The sequence below is a fragment of the Macaca mulatta genome, chromosome 7 (assembly GCF_049350105.2).
Source record: "Macaca mulatta isolate MMU2019108-1 chromosome 7, T2T-MMU8v2.0, whole genome shotgun sequence".
Taxonomy (NCBI): Eukaryota; Metazoa; Chordata; class Mammalia; order Primates; family Cercopithecidae; genus Macaca; species Macaca mulatta.
Window position 1 is genome coordinate 124,904,318 of NC_133412.1, and position 25,704 is coordinate 124,930,021.

Consider the following 25,704-nt stretch of genomic DNA (forward strand, 5'->3'; position numbering starts at 1 on the left):
TATAAGTACATGGTACATGGTAGTTACATGGTAAACTCTACATAGGATCTGTAATGGATTCATCTTATGTGAAATGTAGCAGGCAGTTACAGCAGCATTTCATACTTGTCCTGCCTTATGTATCTTTTTAAAATTAAATTATCGGAATGTGATTATTCCCAGCATTTTCAACCTCAGTACTTCTGACATGCTTTACAGAGTTGTGAAATGTACACATAGAAGAGTGTTTGTGATGTCTGTACATTTTAAACAATATAGTGATGAAAGAACACCATTGTATTCACTACCAAGTTTATGAAAAAAATTTCTCTAGAACCTTCCAAGTTCTCTGCTCCTTTCTGAATATATCTCCTCCTACCTCCAGCCTCCCCTGCATTATAATTTTGAAGTTAAACATACCTTTGCCTTTCTTCACAGTCTTATCACACATATATATGTATCCCTAAATGAATCATTCATTAGTTTTGCTTATTTTTGAACTTTCCTTTTCGGTTTCTTTTTGAACCTGACATGTGAACGTATGAACTTTCTATTCGTAGAAATAGAATCTATCATATGTATTCTTCTGTTACTTTTTTTCCCTTACTGTTGTTTTTTGAGATTCGCACTTGTTAATGTGTAGCTGTAGTTCATGATTTTTCACTGCTTAATGGTTTTAATGTACCATATTTTATTTAGTCTGTTGTCAGTGGGCTTTTGCGTTTCTGGCTTGTACATTTCCTTGTTGTTGTTAGGAGCCATTTGATGATGTAGAAAATCCTTTTGCAATGTTACCAGAAAGCTAGCAACTTCTCAAATATTTAGTTCAATCTTTGTTGGAGGCATTATGCTCTCTTTGGGAAGAAGTATTTCAGGGGAAAATAAGTAAAGTTGATGTTAAGATTCATATATTGCTACTAGATAATGAGAATTTCACAGCAAAGTCATTATCTAGAAAACTGCAGTTCCTGTGTCAGAGGGAATTGAGTGCAAGTCCCATGAATGAGGGAATCAAAGATTTCATTGTGGAAATTAGAAGCAGATGCTTCTAAGTTGGAGGATTTTCCCTGAGAACAGCACTTTTTGTTGGCGATGTCATGCTAGAAATTCATCTTGGTTGAAAGGAATTTTTGTGCCTGGTTGCTAAACCTGATATGACTTTTGAATACAGATGGCTGTGAAAATAGTTTCTGTGGTTTAAAATTCATGAATTTTACCATTGCCTTTGTTCTTGTTGGTTGCCTAATATCTCCTGTTATCCCCCAACTTCCCAGAGGTACCCAAGGTTTGGTTTTGATGTCCGTGTACTTCAGGGGAGGTTAACCCATGGCCACATCTAGATGTGGGCCCTAGGTGGCTTAGGTTCATTCAACTATTTCCTGCGCCTGTCAAGTGATGAAGGACTTGTGAACTCTCTAATCAGGGAGCGTTTCGGTATTCTTGTTTCCTTCCACATTCTGGTTGATGTGGCCACTCTGAGAGATGCCAGCCTTAAGATGACGCTGATTTCAGGTTGCCAGGAGAAACTAGGTTCTGTGTGACAATGTGAGCCACCATACCAAACCTCTTGTGGGCCCACCCATTTCACTTTAGGCTCCAAGTTACTCTGTTTATAAATTTCCCTTATTTAATTTAACTAGTCCTGTTGTTTACTAATAGTTAACACTTAACTAGTGCTTACCATATGCCTTATAATACCCTGTAAAGTATGTACTGTTATAATTTCCATTTTACAGATATGGAAGCTGAGATAGAGAGGTGAAGAGACTTGTCAAAGGTCATACAGTTAGTGTTAATAAATAGCTGGCTAAGAGTCAGACCCAGGCAGTTTGGCTTCGGAGTCCAGATTTGAGTTGGATATATTTGGTACTTGCAACTTAGTGCACCCCAACCAGTGTGTCTCCTTGTGTGTTTGCTTTCACTTAAGTTGGCTTAACCTGACACACATGGAGACTTTTGCAGAAACTATTTTGTGGACAGTGTTGGAGGATCATATTCTCATATTATGTCCACTAAATGTGGAGACAAGAAAAAATGTACACATTTCCTCTATAACTAACATGCAGAATATTCAAGAAGCTCTGACCAACACTGACTCCCATTGTGGGGGACAAGTGTGTCATAAAGGAACATAATTTTAATCTTAGTTGCTAGGGATTTATTCACATTTCTGGAAAGTCTAAATCGTGTATTTAACAAGTCCTACTGGATACCTATACAGAACCAGTACTACCCCAGGCATCAGTGACATAAAGATACTGACAGCCTACCCTGGAGGAGACCCCAGTCCTCCATGGGGAGCAGGAGAAAAACCGCTGTGCTGCCTAGCAACGTGGAGGCATGCTTCACAGACCAGCATCTTGAGTTTCCAGGGAGAATGAAGATATTTTGTGATTTCATTTTGTTCTTTTGGAGTGGGTGGGTGGGTGGGATAATATGGAAGGGATAATATTCTAGGCAGAGGGAACAGCATGGTCAAAAGCATACAAGTGTGAGAGCAAGACTTGTTCAGGGATCCATGAGGAAAAGAATTGCAGTAATTCAGAACATGAATTGGAAAATGCTCACACTGAGGAGGAATGGGACCCGATGGTGAAGGATTACTGTGCTTTAGTGTTAGGTGTTGTCCTGTGGATGTGCTGAACTGTTAAAGAATGTGAGCAATGGTGTGATATGTGTGATCAGATATGTAATTTAAAAGGTCACCCTGGCAGCATTGTGGGGGATGGCCTTAAGGAATGAGACAAGACAGAGAACATTTAAAAGTTTAGGTGAGAACACAGGTTGTATAGTAGAGAAGAAAGCTGTTAAAAAGACTAGACAAAAGGATATTTTTTCCTTCCTAACATTATATAAAAATATATGTGTGTGTACCTATATGTGTGTGTATATATAATATACATTTGCTATATATAATGCATATTTATAATATGTATTATGCATATTATATGTAATATGCATATATAATGCATATATAGCATATATATATAGCAAATAATATAGAGAGAGTAAATAATTTTCCCAACCTTTCAGTCATTGAGGATCACTTTCATTTATCATTTACCCCATCTTCCTCAGGCCTTATGTTTGGAAAGATTTTCTGTCAAAACAAATGAAGTCATTTGTTTTCATTTTTTTTGCTTTGGCCTGTAAAGCTAAGTGTGCTATCAAAATAAGTGCCTGAAAATAATACTAATATTACTTAAGTGAAAGACCTTGTAATTTCCCTTGAGATATTACTGTGGGAAAAGATGCCATTTCTATCAGGCTTTTTGAGATATTTAAAGATCTCCATCACTTCTTTTATGGACTTCATTGTAATAGTTGATTAACGGAATTATGCTTATTACTGTTCAGTTTAGAAAGGATATACCACACCTGTACTTTGGAGAAATGTGTTCTTAATCTCTAATGTACGACAAGTGATATTTTCATTTTTCCAAGTACCTATTATCATTAGCCTTTGCTTTGCCTCTGTAATCAAATAAATAACGTGAGTGTAGTGGTAGCAGAAAATAATGCCAAAAAAGGGGGAACGGTTGAGTCCGAACAGCACAGGGTGCAAAACTGCAGCTAAAGCTAGAGAAGGCAGTTCATTGGTTGAGTTAACAAAGAACAGAACTTTGAAAAGCAGTCCATGGTGTACGATACTGTGTGCCATCTGAGCAAATCTTGTTGGAAGCCTCTCGGGATACTGAAGAAAATGCCTTGTATTTCAGGAGAAGGCTCTGTAACCAGGCTTCTCATCCAGTCCGTCTGAGTGTGCTTGGGGCAGCAGCACAGGCCCAGGCCTCTCTACCAGGGCCCTTATCTGTATTATTTCCCACCCTTGCAATTCTTTTCTTCTCCCCCAGAACATACATGCTGTTAACCTCCCTTCATGGAATCTTTTCTGAATGGCACACTCCTCCCAGTTCTCAGCCTTTTCTCAAATGCCACAGCCTTCATTTTACCACATAGTTTAGTGTTTAATTTAAGATGTAGTTGTATTACTTCCTATTGTTTCTACTCTATTAATTTTGACTCTTGAAAGAGTATAAACTTTCTAAGGCTAGAATTTAGAAATGGTGTTGAGAGACAAATGTGTATGAACTATAGTTTAACAAGTGCTGGAGTTGTCAAATACCAGTTGGTTTATACTTGTGCATTGACTAACAGAATTATCATGATCTTTTTCTTGCTTTTATTTTTTTCCTCTTTGATTTAGCAGCATTCTTTATTCCTGCTAGTCCTATTCTAAAATTATATAGTGAAAAGGTAATTTTTGGCTATAGTGGGTATTTGTGATTTAGGGGATGATGTGCTCAATAAACATATTTTATTATTGATGTTATTTTTTATATACTATAATTTACTAATCTGTTCCTGTCTTTCCCCTATTTATATTTTTCTCATTTTTTACTTTGATAAATAACACTTTAGTGAGTACTTTTGTTCAGAAATGTTGAATGCTTTGTTTGAATTATTTTCTTCTTATACATTCCCTACAAGTGGGATTATTGGGTGAAAAGGTATGAACATCTCTATGACTCTTACTACAAGCAAAGCCAAATTGGTTGCAGTGATTTATAATGCTAACCACAGCTTATGATTCAATTTCACTAATTTTTCTCTTTATTGCAATAGAAAGTTCTTTGCTGGTCTTTTTATATTCTCCCTTTTCTATAGCTGAGGACTAGCCACATAATGTTTTTCATTGGAATATGATGAGCATTACTTGGCACCAATTCAAGTCCACTTTAATTGGAAGGTTCTTTTTTATTCCTAACCCCAAGCTTAACCTCATTGGTTAAATACAGAAGTTAAATAATCTGTTAGCTACCAACAGGAGAAAAACACCATTTATTTAGATTTCAAGATATGGTAAAATAGCATAGATAGTGACCACTACATGTTTGCAAACACCAGTGTTTCCACTTGCTTTCCACAATGGGTAGTAAATACAGTAACACATACTGTATATCAAGCTCTGTTCGAAGTGCTTCACATGTGAGTAACCCATTTAATAATCTTCACACAAATCTCATCAAAGGTGAGCAAAATTGACACAAAGAAGTATGGAGACTTACCCAAGGGTACCCAGGTGGGAAGTATCAGAGCTTGGGTTCAAACCCCAGCTGTTTGGCTCCAGAGTCCAGGCTCTTAATAGCCTATTATACTGCCTACTGCCACACAGTATTTCCTCTTCCAAAACCTAGCCTTTCTGTTGATTCAACAACTAGCCTGCATTTCAAGTGACATACACAGCCACGTACATTTGTTTAGTATAATAATGTTACAGTCAGATTACAGTTTCTTAGATTGCATATGGTAATTAGCTTAATGATTTCCCCCTTACCACATTTATAAAATATGCTTGAAATTAAAGCTGTTTTTACTAAAATTGCTATGAGTACACTGTTAACTGATCAGTTTTCAAATTACGTATCAACCATGCTTTCCAGTTATTTTGTTTGCAGTAAAAGCATTTTTTTTTACAGCTACTCTAATTTGTTACAAATGTACAATACAATAAAAGCATATTCAGCATGATTCTGTAAAACACATTGTGGTCTTTAATAAGAGGACTATTCACCCACACATTAGTATTCAAGATGAGATATTCCTTTGTTGCCGAAAATTATTGTTATGAATTAATTGCTCAATATGCTTTGTTTGCCTTAAATGAATTTTGCATTATTTCCATGAATTATTTACTGTGTTAGTGATTTATTTTGAATTATTTTCTTCTTATATATTCCCTATAAGTGGGATTATTGGGTGAAATAATAATTTACTATTATTTTAACCCAAGCACCTAAATTTTTCAGCTACTCAGATTTTATCCCCCATCTTCTTGGTCTTCTCTGCTTATGGTGAATAGTAACTATTCTCCTGTTTTTGGATTGGAGAGAAACTTTAAAACTTAGAGCGACTTTTTATTTGTTTGTTTGTTTGTTTTTAAGTAAATACCAATGTTGGCATAGCCAGAGGTAGTAAACAGTGAATTAATGAATGAATGTATCAGGCACTCAGTCAGCTTCTTGTTTGGATGGTCTGTATTAGAGAGGACTTACTCAGTTGCAAGTGGCAGAATTGGCTTAAGATAACTTGCTGGCTCACTATATGAGAATTTCTGTGGATGGTTTCTGGCTTCAGACTGCTAGATGCAGCAGTTCAAATGATGCGATCAGGATTCTTTCTGAGCTTGTCTTTCCTCTGTGACGATATCCTTCTCAGGAGATTTCTTACCATGTGGCATCAAAGATGATTGCCAGCAACTGCACGCTCATACTATTTTCGCAAATAGCAATACAAAAAGAAAAGCAGCTCTCTCCTTCCCAGCGTTTATATCACAAATTTCATGGAGGAATTCTGGTTTTGCTTGGGTTACATGTTCACCATGTAGACCAAGCACTGTGGTTGGAGAATGAACCCTGTTTGGCCAGCTCAGAGTTACATCCCTCTCCTACATCACCCCCATCAGCCAGGGTGGGGACAACACATTGTGATCAATAGCCCCACTGGGAAGATGGTGCCAAGCAGACTAAAACAGGTGTCCTCTACCTTCCATTCTTTGGTCAGCCAGCACACATTTCGACCCATACACCCATACGCACTGTCTTTCAGTACATACAATTTCAAAGGAGTAACCACCTAATATAATGCCACTTTCCTATTTACAACCAACACTAGCTTAACTTCTCTACCCAAAAGTAGACTTCCTAAAGTTTAGCTCATTTGCTACATCTGGCTCTGAGGTCTAGATCTCTATATGAGTATATTTTTGTTAACCAGTTGTAGATATTCCTTCTCATGACCTGGCAACTCACGACTGGTTTTTATTTTTATTTTTTTGTTTTTTGAGACAGAGCCTTGTTCCTTGCTCTTGCGCAGGCTGGAGTGCTGTGTCACAGTCGTTGTTCATTGCAGCCTCGATCTCCTGGGCTCAGGTGATCCTCCTGCCTCAGCCTCCTGAGTAGCTAGGACTACAGGCATGTGCCACCATACTCACCTATTTTTAAAAAAATTTTTTTAGTAGAAACGGGGCCTTGCTGTGTTTCCCAGACTGATCTCAAACTCCTAACCTCAAGAAATTTTCCTGCCTTGGCCTCCCAAGGTGCTGGGATTACAGATGTGAGTCAGTGTGCCTGGCTTTGACTCTTATTTTAATGAACAATCTTTCCCACCCAAATAACCTGATAGCTAATATCCATTATCTAATTTAACCCTTCCAATGATCTTAGGAGGCCAGTACTACAGATTTTACAGATGAAGAATCAGATTTAGAAATCAGGTAACTTACCGAAGGTCACACAGCAGGTGTTGTGGAATCCAGATTAAGATCCAGATTTGACTGATTGAGAAAGGGTTCTTTCACCCTTAAATCTATCTTCTTACTCGGTAGTCTGTTTGTATTGTCTCTAAACATGAGGTTAAGCCATATCAAAGGCGATCTTAGCCTTTCCACAGTGCCTCATTTGTCCACCAGAGCAATGGTTGGAAGTGGGAAAGAGACAGAAACAGAGAATCTGATGTTCTTTCCAGAGTATTTGGCTCCAAATGGTTGATAGATGTCAACTACTTTATAGGTAAAACAGTAACTGTAAAACAGGCCATGAAGCAGAGAGTGTTCAATTTACTTCTCACCTTAAGTGAGAAAAGTAAATCTGTGGCTCGTAAATGTTTTGTTTTGTTTTTTTTTTTAAACAAATAACTGACCCTTAAAAAAAAACCCTCAAAAAAAACCCTCATAATACAGAGTATGCGGGCAAATTAAAAATTAGGTGTCAGTTGTTTCCGGGTAGGTTTTATATTTTCAGGTACTGTTATCAAAATAAAGAACTCTTCAGGAACAAGCAGGTGGGAATTATGAAAGTGTGTTTGTGTGAGAAGTTCGGCTGTATACTGCACTAAATATTTAAGTTTTAAGAAGTTAAACTTCAAAGCTATTCCAAAGCCGGAGGCCACACACATTCAAGAGGTTGAAAATTTTGTCTTTAAAGTTCAAGCCAGATTTCTGAGTTTGGCGCTCAGTTGCTGATCTTTAGTTGGAAAATATGTATTTAGTAAGAATTGTATTATTAAATAAAAAAACAGCTGGGTGGTAAAAAGTAGCCCGTAGTGTCTCTATATGGAAACGTGTAGAGCACTAGTTCTCAACCATGGGTAATTTTGCCCCCAGGGAACATTCGGGAATGTCTGAGGGCATTTGGGATTGTTACAACTGATGGGAGAGGGGCTCCTGGCAGCTAGTGAGTAAAGGCCAGGGCTGCCGCTGAACATGCTACAATGTGCAGGACAGCCCCCCACTAAAAATAATATTTGGCCCAAAACATCAGTAGTGGCGAGTTTAAAAAACCATTCAGTAGAATCTTCATGTATAGTAAAACAAACAGCTGACATTTAATGAGCATATACTGTGTGCCTGTCATTGAAGATTGAGCAAAATGTGTAGCTAGTGAAGTGACCCTCCTCTGAGAAGAGCTAAGTAGAGGAGACAGACAACTGAGGAGTACTTACAAGGAGTATTGCACAAATAGATTATCCACAAGGAAAAACTTCTTACTGAGCAGGAGTTAGTCTCAGGGCCAGTCCAGATCCAGGGAGAGGGGAAATAGATCCCACCTGTGAATGGGAAGCATGCAAGTGAATTCGCAGGTTTCTTTAACATACCATAAGTACTTAACGGTGCCTGGAACGTAGTAAGTTTGTAGTAAATGCTAGCTATCATTAGCACTATTATTTTGCCTCTTCTGAACAATAAGTGAGTCTTGGCATGGAAAACTCTTGCCTAGGATGGATGGATGGATGGATGCATGGATGGATGGATGGATGGACGGAAGGAAATTACATCTCTTTCTTCATTTAGATGTTTCCTTAAATATTGACTCATTAGAGATGCTTCCCTTGATTACCCTACATGAAATAGCATCCACACCACAAACGTATCTCCATCAACTCTATCATCTACTCTGGGCTTATTTTTCTTCATAGTACATATCACCATCTACATCATGTGCTTATTGGCTGTTTCTATTAGAGCAGGATATTTTTGTTAGTGTACTCGGCACATACAGCAACATTTGGCAGACAGTAGGTGTTGAATGAAAGAATGAACAAAAACTACTCATTTTACTAAAGACATTTTGATACTGCTTTTGGGATAGGACACTATACATTAAAAATGATACACTGTTTATTCCAGAATGATCTTAGCTACAGTATTCATAGCACAGTATTTGTATACTTAATACTGTTATCCATTATATCTTCCTTTGAGGTTGGCATGAGAGTTGACCATCAGAGTATGTGTGCTCTTAGAAATCAGGAACAGTACTATCATTTTAATCTTCTTGGCAGTGATATGTCCTTAACTAGATGGTGAACTCATAGGTGGAGGGGGAATATGTAATACTTTTGTATTCTGCTTTTCAGCAAATAAATATTACCGTACTGTGTGTGTAACACGAGCTATATGAATGTGTGATGATTAAATTGGAAGATAGGATTCTCTGCAATACAAGTTTTCTAAGATAAATTTTTGCCTTGTTTTTGTTAGGTGATAAAGATACCATATTGACTGTTGATACATGCCTACTTAGTCATGCTTCGCTTACAGTCATCTTATCAAATTACCAGCTTTTTACTTTTTTAGAGAGACAGTCCTAGAATTGAGAATCCTGCTTTGCCTACGTTCAAAATGAGACTGTGTTATGTGGGTAGGAAATTTCTGGTGACCTACTTTTAATTTTAAAATTTAAAAAAAAATTGCCACAGTTTTAGATTTAGAAAACAGTTGCAAAGGTGGTATAGAGAGTTTCTGTGTACCACACAGGCACCCAGTTTCCCCTGTTGCTAACATCTTACGTGATTATGGTATATTTGTCACAACTAACAAATCAGTATTGATACATTATAACTAAACTGCATCCTTTTAGGGGTAGTGACCCAGTTTTAAAGTTTTTTTCCCAGAATTTGTTAAAAATGACAATCAGTATTGAATGCCCATGGGTGGTGGTGGCTTCCTGATTCTTAAAAGAAACTGAGTAATTTTGTAACCATTGGGACTTATCAGGAAACAAGGAACTTATAATAATGTGCGCTTAAAGTTCCAGGGGGAAATTGTATAGCTTAACGTATTGTTTTTGTAAGTTGGGTATTAATAAATAAAGAGGTGGGTGGAATTTGATCATTATTAAAACTGATTTTTTTTTTTTTTGTTCCCTGGCAAATATGTTACTACCACATGGTCTACTCTTCATAGATAATTGATCCTAAGATCATTGGGCAGAAAAGGGTTGCTCTGTAGTAGTAGGAAATGTGTCCTCCTGGGACTGAGTTGAGATTTAGTGTAGGACACAGAATAAGTAGCCAATGGCTGCCATGAGGTTGACTTCTAGAATTCAAATTGGTATAAATTTAATTCTTTTCCCCAGGACTGCCCAATTTTAGATTAAAAGTTTTATACTGGCACATATTAGAGATATGGCCATTTTACCATTTCAGTGGAGCCTTTTAATCAGCTTTAATGCTGTCTTGGGTAAAGTAAAAACTTAATCTCTCTCTTTAAGCGCTTTTCTAGTTTGCCATCCTCAAAGCAGAAAGAGTAGCAGTGAAGCAGCGCTGCTTCATGTAGACTCTGCTTTTATTAAATTTGCTTCAATAATCCTCTTCCAGTCATCTTTTGTGCTGCATATTTGAACCATAAAAGAAGCAAAAATTGTACCCAAATGAAAATTTCAAGTTATTTTAATGAAGCTCTGGAAACATCCCACAGCTCAGAAGATATTTTTTCCTAGTTTATTTTTTAATTCTGGAAAGTAGGTCAGTAGACATACCCTGCTGTAATTGGTTTAATTAGAAGTGAAAAATTATAGGACTAACTCAATTTGAAGTATAGATTTAAATAAGAAGAATTATACTGGGATGAATATTATTTAAGGGTTTGAATTTAAGATGCATTCAATCAAAGCTTGTAATTTCTTCTTGTAAAGATTTATATTGCAAAAAGGAAGACTACGTATTAGAATATATCATTATATGGGGAAAATTTTGCCATGAAATATAATATTTGATGAAATAATTTTAGAATTGTATCTCTCAATGGTATGCCTAAGAATATTGTTCTGTAGGACCTCAATAGATATGCCTTGGGGGAAAAGTATTGTGTGCTTATGTAAGTTTGAGAAACAATGCATTAAATATAAGAAGTTGCCTGCAGGACTTCTCAGAGCCTTTAACACTTTCTGAATTTCTAAGAGAGGACATATATAGGGTACAGTATTTTGCAAACCTACGTATCCCTATACCGCCTAGTAACATTTTTCAGGAAAATGTTTTGAGCACACGAATTTGACCTGTTGTAGGAATTTATACCTTTGACAATGTTGAGGACCTTGTTTTTCCTATTATAATGATGTGATATTCACATATATTACTTTTTCCCAATTCTTTATCCTTAAGATATTTTTCCAATGTATTATATTCAACCCTCTACTCAGTGCCTTCCTTCTGCTAAAGTGGTTTCCATCTGTTGCTACACATCAGAAATACCTGGCCCTGACCCTGGAAATTCTGTATGAATAGAAATGCTGGAATACCTGCTCAGGATTCTGTATTTATTACAAACACCCAGGTGATTCTGATGCAGCCAATGCTGGTCCTCCAACTGATGCTTTGGAATTGTTGACATAAAAGCATGCATTTTTCCCTAGATGGATGAGTAGATTGGGGCGTAGTTTGTGGTCCTAGAACAACACATGGATTAACCATCCATCCTAGTGAGAACGATAGCACAGGCCTCCGATGACCCCCCACGAGGTGATGTACTGGCTATAACCTAACATGAAACAATTATTCTTTAAGAAAAGCAGAATACTTCTAATTGGGCTTTTAGCCACCTTCCTAATAATGAAGTACCATATATATGATTACCGTTTGTTTTAGTTTCGAGTAATTACCTTGTGGATGATGTTTTATTTATTCTTTAAAAAGAATGCTAGAGTATATTTTATCAATGTGCCAACTATCTAAGAATATATTCTTTCCCCTCCTGCTGATAAGAGTTATACATTTAACCTTAAGCAAATTGGCCAAGATTCTATTTCATTTATGCTTTGATTTATGTGAGTATTAATGCGTTTTCTATGAAAATTGTATGGTTATATATACTTTCCACCTAGTAAAACAGTTCCATATTCCTAGAAATAGTCTTTTACATCCTACAAATGTAGCTGGAAAGGAATAATATAAATACTAATGGTTTGAGAGACAGCTAGTCTTGACATGTTTTGGTTGAATAGTGTTCTATTAGCAACAATATATGAAATACTAGACATACCCATTAAAGGTAGAAAACATCCACTACTGTTTTAAAATTATTCTGCAAGGTCTCACCAATGCAATGAGACATAAAACAGAAATAATGGGTGTAATTACTGAAAATTGGAGATAAAATTTCTGTTACTTGCAAACAAAATTATATCAAAAATCTGATAAGTTAAACAATACAATATGTTTAATAGAACTAATTAGATATGAGAGGCATCCAAAATCCATCCCTCTTTTCTATACAAACATGGTTTGATACACACAGTCTTGTTTTATCTGTGTATTAATTGGTTTATGAAATAATAAATGGAAAAATCAAGTTTGCATTATCAGATTAAAGAAGCAGGAGAGACAGAGCCATAAAAACGAAGAAGAATGTTGTAAGGAGGGCTTAACAACCAGGATAAATGTCGTAGAGAGATCAATTAAAGTGATGGCCTAGAGATCACGGGCTTCCTTTGGCAGAACCATGTTGGTGAAGTGAAGGAAGTGGAGGCCAGACCACAATGGTTGAAGAATGAATGTAATGTAAGAGCCAAGACATTTATTTGAGTTTGATAGTAATGAAAGAGAAAGAGAATTTTCTTATTGCTATTGTTTTTGTCATTTCATGTTCAAAACCCTTTATCTCCCATGTGGAATGGAAAATTCCTCCAAGACAGGATCTCTGTTTCTGTGAGGCCTGTAGTGCTTAGTACATCCTTGAATGTGTGAGGCTCTCATTGGTTATAAGTTTAATTGTTGACTGTGGATGAAAGCTTTAAAACTTTGTGGGCAAAATACAGAATGAATTTCAGTGAGTTCCCATGTATTAAACAAGGTGGTGCTGGCTGGAGACATGCTGTCTCTGTGCCCACAGGAGTAGTAGTGCTGTGTTCATCTTCCCAACCTGCTTTTCACAGTCTTCACCGCCTTTCTTCAGGAGTCTCCCCTTTGGCTTTTTCACAGCTATGAAACCCACGTAGTCGAACACCATGATGCTTCTCCTGCAGGGCGTGTGATGAGGAGGCGAGCTTGGCTTTGGAGTGCTGGGAACCTGAGGAATTGCCAAGGACCCAGAGCCCAGCCCTGACCACCAGAGAGCCCAAAACACAATGAACAAATTGAATTTCCATAACAACAGAGTCATGCAAGACCGCCGCAGCGTGTGCATTTTCCTTCCCAACGATGAATCTCTGAACATTATCATAAATGTGAGTATATCGAGTTTTAGAAATGTCTGAATATTATGTTTTCACCAGTGACCACATTTAACTTATGACTTGATTAAGGGTGAAATCATTACAAAATTAGGGCAGTAATAGTGTGGCAGAATTGAGTTGTCAAATTGTCCATACATACATTCACTTAGCTTTCTGGCTTGTGTGCAGGTGCCTTCAATATTCTCTCACCTGGGTTAGAATTAGAGGACTGTAGTTACTATAATGAAAAACAAACATTTGCTCTTTTTAAACTTTTGATCAAAATATAACTTCTATTGAAGTATATGAATTTGTGTCTTAAATGCTTAGAGTTGTCACCCGCACACATGAAATGGTAATCATTGCTGTTAGGTTGGTGCAAAAGTAATTGTGGCTTTCGCCATTGAAAGTGATATCAAAGACTACGGTTACTTTTGTACCAACCTAGATAGGTTTTTTTTGAGACAGAGTCTCACTCTGTCACCCAGGCTGGAGTGTGTTGGCGTGATCTCGGTTCACTGCAACCTCCATCTCCTGGGTTCAAGTGATTCTCCCGCCTCAGCCTCCCGAGTAGCTGAGGTTACAGGCACTCACCACCATGCCCGGCTAATTTTTGTAATTTTAGTAGAGACGGGGTTTCACCATGTTGGCCAGGCTGGTCTCGAACTCCTGACCTCAGGTGATCCGCCTCAGCCTCCCAAAGTGCTGGGATTACAGGCGTGAGCCACCATGTCTGGCCTTAGATAGCTTTTTAATATGCATCTTGATTTTATTTTAAGAGTAGCCGAAGTCTAGCCAGTTTCCAGGACTAGGTGCGTAGGCTGAACATTTGAGCACTAAGCTGTTGCTTATGGTTTGTGAGTCATAGTCAACTTGCTTAGATAACCTGAACATTGAGGAATATGATTTTTTTTAACTTAAAAAAAATTGAGTTATAATTTACATACTGCAAAGTATAGAAACCTTATGTGTGCAGCTCAATGAATTTTTACAATTGTGTACATCCATGTAACCATCACCTGTTTGAGATATAAAACATTGCCAGCACCCTAGAAAGATCCTTTGTGACCCCTCCTAGTCAATATCCTTCACCTAAAGGGTAAAAACTATTCTGATCTCTGTCACCAAAGTTTTGCTTGTTTCTGAACTTCATGAAGCTGAAGTTATGTGATATATTCACTTCTGAGTTCTTTTACTCAACATTTGGCCTGTGAAATTTATTCATGTGAATCCATGTGACAATAATTACTACTTTTCCGTTGTTGCGTGATATTCCATTGTACGATTAGACCCAATCTATTAATCTACTGTTGATGGATAGATATTAGATTGTTTTAAGTTTTTGGCTATTGTAAAACTGTTATGAACATGTTATGTGTATGCACATGTAGAAATATTTCTCGGTTTCTACTGAAGAGTATTTGTGAATCATAGGTTACACTATGTTTAGCTTTGGTAGAGACTGCCAAACAATTTTCTGGTAATCAATGTCATGCCTAACATTTTTCAGCCCCTCTCTGTGTTATCAACTTTCATACTCTTTCTTTCATAGATTGTATTCTGATGGAATTAGAGGAAAAATTGCCTTAGTGCATGACTTGAATTAGTTTTCTTTCCTATATGTTACTATATTTTTATTTATTTTGATTTTGATTTTGATTTTTTTTTTTTTTTTTTTTGAGACAGAGTCTCTCTCTGTTGTCCAGCCTGCAGTGCAGTCTCTGCCTTCCAGGTTCAAGTGATTCTCCTGCCTCAGCCTCCCGAGTAGCTGGGACTACAGGTGCCTGCCACCACGCCTGGCTAATTTTTGTAATTTTAGTAGAGACGGGGTTTCACCATGTTGGCCAGGCTGGTCTCGAACTCTTGACCTCAAGTGATCCATCCGCCTCGGCCTCCCAAAGTGCTAGGATTACAGGCGTGAGCCATTGTGCCTCGCCATGTTACTATATTTTAAATCGAATTGCTATATAAAAGAATATTTGCAGATATTATGCTGAAATATATATGATATTTAAATAATTTCATTAAAAAGTTTAGCTAAGAAAAGTTTCTGCTTATTACCATAGTCATTTTAGCTTTATTCTGACAATCAACACCATTTCTTAATTTACTGCTATATCCTCATTTTACTTATAGGGGTTGTCTGAGGATCCAACAGGCCTGCCTATTGGATGAACTTTGTCATCTTTTGGGCAGAATTTCCAATGATTAGCTACATTGCTGCTCAGGGTAACTGAAATTGTTTTTGGATGTGTGAAGTGGTGGGCTATTATTCTGACAGCATTTGGTTTTTTAAATTGAATAAATATCGACAATATATCTCTTTTTTCAGTGTGGGCACTAGCAAAATAAGTTATAATCTAATCCTACTTACATATGTGAATATTTTGTTTTACTTTTTATACAGTTATATAAAAGATATCCACTAAATTTTAAAAATATACATATTCTAGGACATATAGCATAAGCACTTAAGAAACTTCTCTCACTTTCATTTGTCTTTTCACCTGGTGCAATATGTGTGTGTATGTGCATGTGTGTGTACACACACAAGCAGGTGTGGAACACCTTACTAACCACATTTAATGAAGGGAAGGCTAATCTGACTTAGTAAAGAATACTGAAAGCTGACTATAATTTACAAAGAAATTAATTTACACTAAAATCTCAGCTGAGGAAGATAGTTATAGAGAACAAACGGGAAGATAGCCAGTTCATTTGTTCCTATGGATCAGCAGTTTTGAAACTTGAACGTACATCAGAATTATTTGGGGCAGCTAAGTAATATTCAGATTGTGTAGTCTATGGCCATACCACACCAAATGTTGCCTGATCTCATGTGATCTCAAAAGCTAAGCAGAGGCGGGCCTGGTTAGTACTTGGATGAGAGAAATGCTAATGTAGTGAGTCTGAGGTAGGACGCAAGGATCTGCATTTAATAAGATCCCCTAAATAGATGCTATAGATACTCTAAAATTTGAGTGAAACAGGCAAAGATCTACGTGCCAGCATCACCTAGTTTCTTTCACTCTTTGGAATTCTGGTTACTTGACTGTGTTTTTGGCACATGTCCCTGGCCCAGCTCTTAGAACAGTACGTGATGTAGTAAGTGCAAAGTAAATGTTGGTTGTTGTTAGCAATAATAATATAATTGTCATCGTTGCTAAGAAAAAGACTATTCATATTTTGACTCTGCAGTTCACTAGATTTGTGACCTTTGGACAAGTTGATTAAGCTTACTCACTTTTTTCACTTGTAAAAGCAACTTGCCCAGTACCTGGTATGTAGTGGGTACTGACTTTGTATTCGCTTCATTTCTGTCTTCCCTTTATAGAATAATTGAGGAGTAGTATGAAAGTGAAAACACATGGATATACTTAAAACACACAGACCTGAATTCAAATCTCATATCTGAATGACTTTGGGAAAGTTAATTATACCTCTTTCAGCCTCAACATTTCACCTTTAAAATGAGAGTAATACGTATGCTGCAGGGTGATTGTGAGAATTTAGGATTAACACTCAGCATAATTTCTGATGCATATGTAATAGCTGCTATTGTCATTTTAATACCTAGGCAGAGATAAATTATACTTTTTCAACTCTCCTCTTTTACAATGTTAGTATGATAATCTCTCTGAGATGGTTAGGACTATGATCATGGACTGTGAGGTCATATATCACTATTAAGGTGGGTTTTAGAGTCACAGGGACCTGTATTGAAATCCCTGCTCCACAACTTTGCAATCTGGGGCAAATTTTCTAGTTGTTTTGTTTTGTTTCTTTGGTTTCCTCATCTGTGAAGTAGGGATAATCTTACCCTATGCACAGGGACATTGCAAGGATTTAAAGATGTCACGTGCATGAAGTACTTAGTGAAGCGCCTGGCATATGTGAATTACTCAGTAAGTGAGCCCTTGAGTATCAATTTACTTGTTTTTATTTCCTGGAACTGTTTTCATTAATGTACTCTGTTAATAAACCAAGATGAAGAGTCTGAATCCCATGTAGGCCTGTAAGAGTTCTTATTTCAGGGCAGGTCTAAGGTAGGACACAGGCATGTAGACTCTTGATATGCCCAAACTCCTCTCTAGTAAGCGGTTGGACCAAAGAAGGGACTAGATTAAGTAGGATGGAGGCTTCTCCACTACCAGAAAAACATTTCATGGCTGCCTCGCTTTTTACAAAGTGTTATCTTTGTGTTCAGAAAATAGCAGTCAATGTGTATAGAGTTTGAGTGTAATAAATTAACTGTAGCGAGAACGATTTTATTAACTAATTTTTTTCATAATTTCTCTCTATGTATTTTTAGCCATAAAAGTTCGTTCCCTGACAGGTGTGGTTGATAGAAAGTTGCCTTTTTGCATATGGAATGAATTTAGTGTTTTGGTCATTCTGAATTCCCTGTGAGTTGCATTAATAGAAGCTATTTTAAATTATTTTAATCATCAGGCAAATATGGAAACTTGGGACAATTTTGGAAGTAAAACCATTGTAAATGTAGGAGCCATAAAGATTTGATTGATATGAATTGTGGCCACGAGCTTATATGTCTTCACTAAGACAAAACAATTCTTTTTTTTTTTTTTTTGAGATGGAGTCTCGCTCTGTCGTCCAGGCTAGAGTGTAGTGGTGCAATCTCAGCTCACTGCAAGCTCTGCCTCCTGGGTTCACGCCATTCTCCTGCCTCAGCCTCCAACGTAGCTGGAACTACAGGTGCCTGCCACCATGCCCTACTAATTTTTTTTGTATTTTTAGTAGAGACGTGGTTTCGCCATGTTAGCCAGGATGGTCTCGATCTCCTGACCTTGTGATCCACCCCCCTCGGCCTCCCAAAGTGCTGGGATTACAGGCATGAGTCACCGCGCCCAGCCAACAATTCTTTTTTTCTAGAGTATATTTTAAACATTCTTGCACAATAACAAACCTTTAACATTTAGGATCACATGCTGTTTTAATTTAAAAGTCCATACAGAGGCTGGGTGAGGTGGCTAACACCTGTAATCCCAGCATTTTGGGAGGATGAGGCAGGAGAATCATTTGAGCTTAGGAGATTGAAACCAGGCTGGACAACATAGTGAGACCCCAGTCTCTACATAAAAGTTAAAAATTAGCCAGGCATGGTGGCACTGCCTGTGGTCCTAGCTACTTGGAAGGCAGAGGTGGCAGGATCCCCTTAGTCTGAGAGATTGAGACTGCAATGTCCCGTGGTCGTGCCACTGCACTCCAGGTTGGGCAACAGAGTGAGACCTTGTGTCAAGGAAAAAAAAAAAGTCCATATAGAGTATATTTTTAGAATAAAGCTTTAATTCTTATTCTTAATACCTCATACTATATAGCACTTTTTAACATTCCCATTGCCCCTGAAGATTAAAGAACTTGAGAAATTTCCCAGTCAGCTAAAATGTAGCCTTAAAGACTCAATATGGAAATACAGAAAACTCAAGCTTGTTTTCACAGCAGGCAAGACTTCAGAGCCATGGCCTTATTTAATTATAGTTTTTGAATAAGAGCATTGCTTACTTGATATTTGTTAAAGAGCTTTACCAGTAGGCTCCAAATACTTGATTTACTAGCAGAAGAATAATAAATGTATGGGCTGCATGGAGGAAATATGTAACGTTATTTGGTCTGCAGTCACACAAGGTTAAAACAGTTTATTTCCTATACATTTAGTTTGTGGTTTGGAATTTTAACTTCTCATTGCATTTTATCTTAGCTGCTTTGTACCTAACATTTTTAAATACAGTCAAACTAAGGATTAAAGGTGTTGTAAACAACATGACATTTTAATTCACAAATTTGTAGTATATAGTTCAACTTCAGAATTTTATGACATTTGATGTGTTCTCCTCTTCTTTATCATTGCTTAAGCCTATTTGTAAAGCAGAATTATGATGATATGGAACTCAAAATCCAGAGACCTTTTAAAGTGAATGTTGGAAATGACATAGGACTTCTGTAGGACAGAAATCTAGGATGTCAGGTGATTCATGCTAGCTGTACACAGAGAGAATGATAATGATTTCCCATTGGCAAATGTGTTCTCCAGTGGCGTCGGAGCATGGGTTTGCATTTATATAGTTTTCCTAAAATGCCGAGTGGCATATTTATAAAATGGTTTGCTCAGTAATTCGGGGAATGGTCTTGATCTCTACTCATGGAACAGAATGAAGGTGAGGAGGAGCCCACAGGGAATCAGATTCCTGGCTTTCATTCATCAAGCATTTAATGAGTGCCTACTACATATCCTGAATGTAAAATAAGACACTGCCCCTGCATGAGTTCCTGGTACTTCCAAGCAGCTCACTTGATGCTACTTTGGCCTTAAATATCTTCTGCTCTTTCCAGTGGGTAAGATACTTTAGGTTGGTTGCTATTTAATAATGAATGTGGAAAAGAGCAGTAAACCCATTCTTCTTACTACAATTGGAATTATCACCAGTTCTGAATTGTTTGACTTTCAAATTTCAAGGGATCTTGGCATGTCTTTATTTTCCTAATCTGAGTTTCATATTAAGATATGATAAGGAGTCATTAATTCAGAGTTAATTTTTAGAATTTATAATAACTTAAACCCATTGTCATCATTATTGAAAAAAGGATTTGAAAGCAAATAGTACTAATAAAAGGGGAGATGCCATATGTAATGTGTATAGGTAAAATGCTAAACTTTCATGTTACAATATTTTAATACATATATTTAATAATTAAAGTATTTTAATACACAAATAAGCTGTGAGTTGCTGCCTTTGCCACTATTAGTGATATGACTTTAAGCTTTCTGAGTTTTATTTTCTGCTCCTATAGAATAAATAAATTGACCTGGGTGGTTTCTTAAAGTCTATCCAAACTCTAATAAACCTTGATAATTCTGAAGTCAACAAGATAGAATCAGCAGAATTACTGTCCCCCATAATACCTCTTTAAACATTTGAGAAAGCATTATTATGAGATAATTATTTGTAATAATAATTATTTGATATAATATTGGTATGATTATTATTGATATATAATAATTATATAATTGATATACAATAATTATATAATTATGTTATAATTATTATTTATAATAATATTGATAAAGAAAATTGTATGTTTTAAAGACTATCAATTAACTTTTGACTTGTCAGAATAACTTACTTCCAGAGTTCCAAATTAATATAGTTTTATGATTGAATTATACTAAGACTCAGAAAAGGAATCTGGTTTAGGCACTGAAAATATATTAGACAATAACAGTGATAAAAGCTAGGCAGGCTGGGCATGTGGTGTCTCATCCCTGTAATCCCAGCACTTTGGGAGGCCAAGATGGGAGGATTGCTTAAGGTCAGGAGTTTAAGACCGGCCCAGGCAACATAGTGAGAGACCTTGTCTCTACCAAAAAAAAAAAAAATTAGTTGGTTGAGACTCTGTCTTTAAAAAAAAAAAAAATGTCTAGACCAACTCATTGTACAGTAGATGAGTTTTTGGGGTAGACTATTAGGAGGAAAGCTTTCCTTGAAAAGATACTTGTTGCCCCGAGTAGACGTTCCTCAAAAGGAGATACACACATGACCAATAGGAATATGAAAAAATGCTCAGTATCACTAAATAGCAGGGAAATGTGACATGGCTGTTAGAATGGCTATTATCAAAAAGACAAAAGATAACAAGTGTTGACAAGGATGTGGAGAAAAGGGAACCCTTGTACACTGTTGCTGGGAACGTAAATTAGTAAAGTCATTATGGAAAGCACTATGGGGGTTCCTCAAAATGTTAAACATAGTACTACCATATCATCCAGGAACCCCATTCCTGGGTGTGTACCCAAAGGAGATGAAATCATTATGTCAAAGAGACATCTGCACTCCCATGTATATTGCAGTATTATTCATAACAGTCAAGGTACAGAATCAACCTAAGTGTGCACCAGTGGATAAATGGATAAAGAAAATGTGGCACATATACACAATGGGACACAATTCAGCCTTTAAAAAGAGGGAAATCATATCATTTGCAATAACAGATGAACCTGGAGAATGTTAGGTTTAATGAAATAAGCCAGGCACAGAAAGACAAACCCTGCATAATCTAAAAAAGTCTGACTCAGGGAAGCAGAAAATAGAATGATGGTTACCTAAGACTGAGGAGGTAGGGGGACTGGGGATATATTAGTAAAAAAATACAGTATTTCAGTTAGGAGGAATAAGTTCGAGAGATTTATTATACAACATGGTGACTGTAGTTAGTGATGATGTATACTTGAAAATTGCTAAGAATGAATTGTAAGTGTTCTCACCACAAAAAATGATACATATGTGACATGATGCATGTTAGTCTGACTTATTCATTCCACAGTATATACATGTATCAAAACATTATGTTGTGGCCGGGCGCGGTGGCTCAAGCCTGTAATCCCAGCACTTTGGGAGGCCGAGACGGGTGGATCACGAGGTCAGGAGATCGAGACCATCCTGACTAACACGGTGAAACCCCGTCTCTACTAAAAAATACAAAAAAACTAGCCGGGCGAGGTGGCGGGCACCTGTAGTCCCAGCTACTCAGGAGGCTGAGGCAGGAGAATGGCATGAACTCGGGAGGCGGAGCTTGCAGTGAGCTGAGATCCGGCCACTGCACTCCAGCCTGGGCGACAGAGCGAGACTCCGTCTCAAAAAAAAAAAAAAAAAAAAAAAAAATATGTTGTGTACTATAAATATATACAGTTTTATTAGTCAAAAACACAAATGAATTAACTTTTTTTAAAAAAGATACTTGCCAAATAAATATTTTTGGTAATGTGAGTAGGCTATGCTGCTTACTTTCTGAAACTCATTTATCATTTATCATGCACCATGGTTTCAGAGCTTTGTCCATGTATGGTAAGATCTGTGAGTCTTTTATTACCATGTTGTAAAAACGGGTACTGTGATCATCATTACTGCAACCCAACCCCAGGTGAAAGTGATTTGGATAAAGCAGCAGTTGTTTTCTACTGTCAGCTCGTCCTTTCAAGGAGTATATTTACGATGCGTTAAATTGCCTGATTGTGGTTCCCTGGGTGGACTTAGTTGAATTGTTATTTCACGTCATGCCTTTTCCCCCTGCAGGTTAAGATTCTGTGTCACCAGTTGCTGGTCCAGGTTTGTGACCTGCTTCGGCTAAAGGACTGCCACCTCTTTGGACTCAGTGTTATACAAAGTAAGTCTTAGAGCCCTCTCTGATGGATTTAGCCAACTATCCCTGAGGAAATGACATCTTATAGCTGTAACTTAAATTGGGCATATTGTTATAAAACTGTGGTTGTCAAAATACCCATGGGCTGATCTTCATTTTTAGTGTAGATGTAGTCTTTATGTTTTTAATCTCAATTTCTGTGTATTTTTTTTTTTACAATATTTAGGATTTTAGGCATGTATTTGTTATAGTCTGAACTTAAAAATTGATTCCTCTTTAAGAATCTCGATTCCTTCTATGTGTTTGCTCTTCCATGTTTTAATGAAGCAAGCTCGATTTTTGTTTCCTTGCATTCAGGGAGTAGCTGAACTCTTAGGAAAGTAATTTAATTTGTTTTATAATTTTTGACTTTAAACTGACTTCTCTTTTCATTTTCTCTTGCTATTAACTATATAGTATCACAAAGTAATTATTAATTTAATCTTATTTTCTATTTTTCTCTCTTACCCCTTCTCTTTTTTCCAGTCAGACTATATGACTTGGAAATATCGGGTCAGTTTCTTCTATATTCTTTATGAGGAGAAGATTTTTAAGTAAAGGACTTCATATAAGCTTTCTTCTCTCATAATACCTTAGAGTTAAATTTCTGGGACTTCTCTAAAGCCATTTATTATAAGCTTTCTTCCTTCAAATGATATTTTTAAATTTCTCTAGTTTAGTCTTCTATGTATCTTTGCTCATTTTGTCAAGAAGAATTTTTTTTGGTGCGGTGTATTTAATTCTATCTTATACTTGAATATGGTAAATTTAAAGGCTTAAGATGTCTTGGAAATCTGGTCAATACAATAACATGCTTATACCTGCCAAGTTGGAAAGTATATCAGTATAAAGTTGGTCAGCTGATAAACAAGGCCCCTTTCCCCGAAAATGTAAACTGTTTTCAGTTGCCTTTTTAGGAGAGGCTAAAGAGCATGGAGCAGGCAACACATCAGGACATTGTGAATCAGCCCTTTGCTCTTCAGTTTCTTCCTGTGGTAGTTAAAACAATAAAACACAGTTGCCAAGCTCCATCCTTCCGTTAGTGCATACTTCAGTCATTCTTTCAGGGAAGAGTCTGAGAGCCATAAGAGGCTCTAGAGATTCTAAGTAACTTTTAGTATTCCATGCTCAAGGTTAATTCTTCTTACTACAACTACTGCTAAATCCTTGTTGTTCAACAAATCAGTCCAATAAAACCAGTTTACAGCTTCCTTAGGTTTCAAACTAATTTTTAAGATGTCCTTTTTAAAAAAGAGATAATAGTATGGTGAAAGAACATTGGAACAGGAATCAGTTGACCTGGTTCTAATTCCAGTTCTACCACTAACTAGCAGTGTGGCTTTGGACATGCCACTTGAGTTCCCTCAATGTCAGTTTTTTCATGTCAAATGGAAATTACTACTCCACCGGCTTTGCAGGATTAATGTGTGTTGAGAATTCTTAAGGTATAAATCTCTGGTCAAACTGTAGGTGGCAGAGGTATAGTGGCAGTTTAGAAATATATGTATGTACTATTATGGTGAACAGTTTTAATTCTATTCATTATGTTGCTTCTTTAGATGGGAACTCAAGCCAAACACAAATCAGTTTCGACAGGAAGATTGTCTGGTCTTGTCTATTTCATGTTTAATCAGTGATATGAGATGGGAGATAGTGTTAGTTGACCTAATTAACTGGATTTAAGTAGCTATTCCTTTTTTTGTCTCTGGGATCTCTTTCCTAACCCTTTCCTTAATATTGGTTAACTTAATGTCATTTATAACTGAGTAACTTTACCCTTCCTATTTTCTTCTGTCATGTTTCCAGTCAAATCCCAGTATTCAGCTTGGAGTCAAAGTGTAGCAAAGTGTGCACATCTTTGGAGTAGTCAAAGAGACACACTTCCAGAACAGGTACATTTTTATGCAGAGCTTTCCGTGAAGATGTCTCCTTCGTGATACAATAAAAGGAATCTAGAAAAGACTTAAAACTTTGTACAATATAGGAATGCCAAAGACTTCTTTTGTGAAATATCTTTCTCTTTTAAAAGATTATCTTTGGGACATATGAAAATGTTTGTTTTCTACCAGCTTCTTTTCACGTGTTTAGATCACTTTAACATAGGTTTTAGCAGTCCTATTTTCTGTTCACCTTATGAGCATCATCCCCTGGAAGGGATATTTTGGCATTCATACTTGTTTTTCATAAAATTTTTCTTCTCTTTTCCATGAAACTGATCCAAAAGGCAGTGTGAGTAAGGGCTTATCATTTTGTAATGCTGTGTTTTGCTGTGTGTGGAACACAGACAAGAAATAGTCTTAAAGATTAGTCTTCACAAAATGTGGGTCAGACTTCTCACTTGAAAATGAACTGATATCGTCAGTGTTTTCTAATTTCTTACATGGCAATTAAGATGGTGTTTCTGCCATGCTTTATTATTTTGTACCTATGAGAGCAGTCTTCTTTGAGCTGAATGAAAGCATGTTTTCTTAAGACTAACACCCACAGTGATAGAAGTTAGATTATACGTCATAATGACCCTAGAAACCAAGTAAAAGCAGAATTTGGCAACTAAGATTTCTTCTAAATATTATATACTTTAATAGTATGTGTTCTGTATTGCAAAAGCAAAATAATTCACAAGTATCTCATTAATGTCTAGTTCACAGGACCTTTTATCTCCTTGGGTTTTCTAATATGTGAATTCAGACTACATTCACACATCTTGAGGCTTTAAAAGAAACTTGTTTCTTTCTATATTTTTTTCTTTTAAAAATCTTTAGCATCTGGTCTTTTTTTTTTTTTTTTTTTGGATGTACAGATAATGAACATGTGTATATGGAGATGTCACAAAAGCTTTACAAATATTGTCCAAAAGAATGGAAGAAAGAGGCCAGCAAGGTACGACAATACGAAGTCACTTGGGTGAGATTACATTTATAAGCAAAATTATTTTGATTTTTTAAAAAAATGTTTATTTTAGCTGTTGTACATTAGAAGAAAACTGTAAGCAATACTTTATATAGTAGAAAATGGGAAAAGAAAATTATAAGTTCTA

At 36.6% G+C, this 25,704-nt stretch overlaps 1 protein-coding gene across 24 annotated transcripts in view; it reads left to right on the top strand.

The window, feature by feature from the left end:
- Nucleotides 1-25,704, top strand: part of FRMD6 (FERM domain containing 6) — a 249,928-nt gene that overhangs the window by 195,337 nt on the left and 28,887 nt on the right. For 11 of the 24 annotated variants that reach the window (XM_077941009.1, XM_077941006.1, XM_077941010.1 and 8 more), the window contains 3 exons: nt 13,240-13,484; nt 22,562-22,652; nt 25,468-25,571. In XM_077941009.1, the coding sequence (XP_077797135.1) occupies nt 13,386-13,484; nt 22,562-22,652; nt 25,468-25,571 (294 nt within the window). In that variant the 5' untranslated portion in view covers nt 13,240-13,385. The remainder of the gene's footprint in view (nt 1-13,239; nt 13,485-22,561; nt 22,653-25,467; nt 25,572-25,704) is intronic. The other 13 variants (XM_077941024.1, XM_077941022.1, XM_077941020.1 and 10 more) reach the window with 3 other exon arrangements.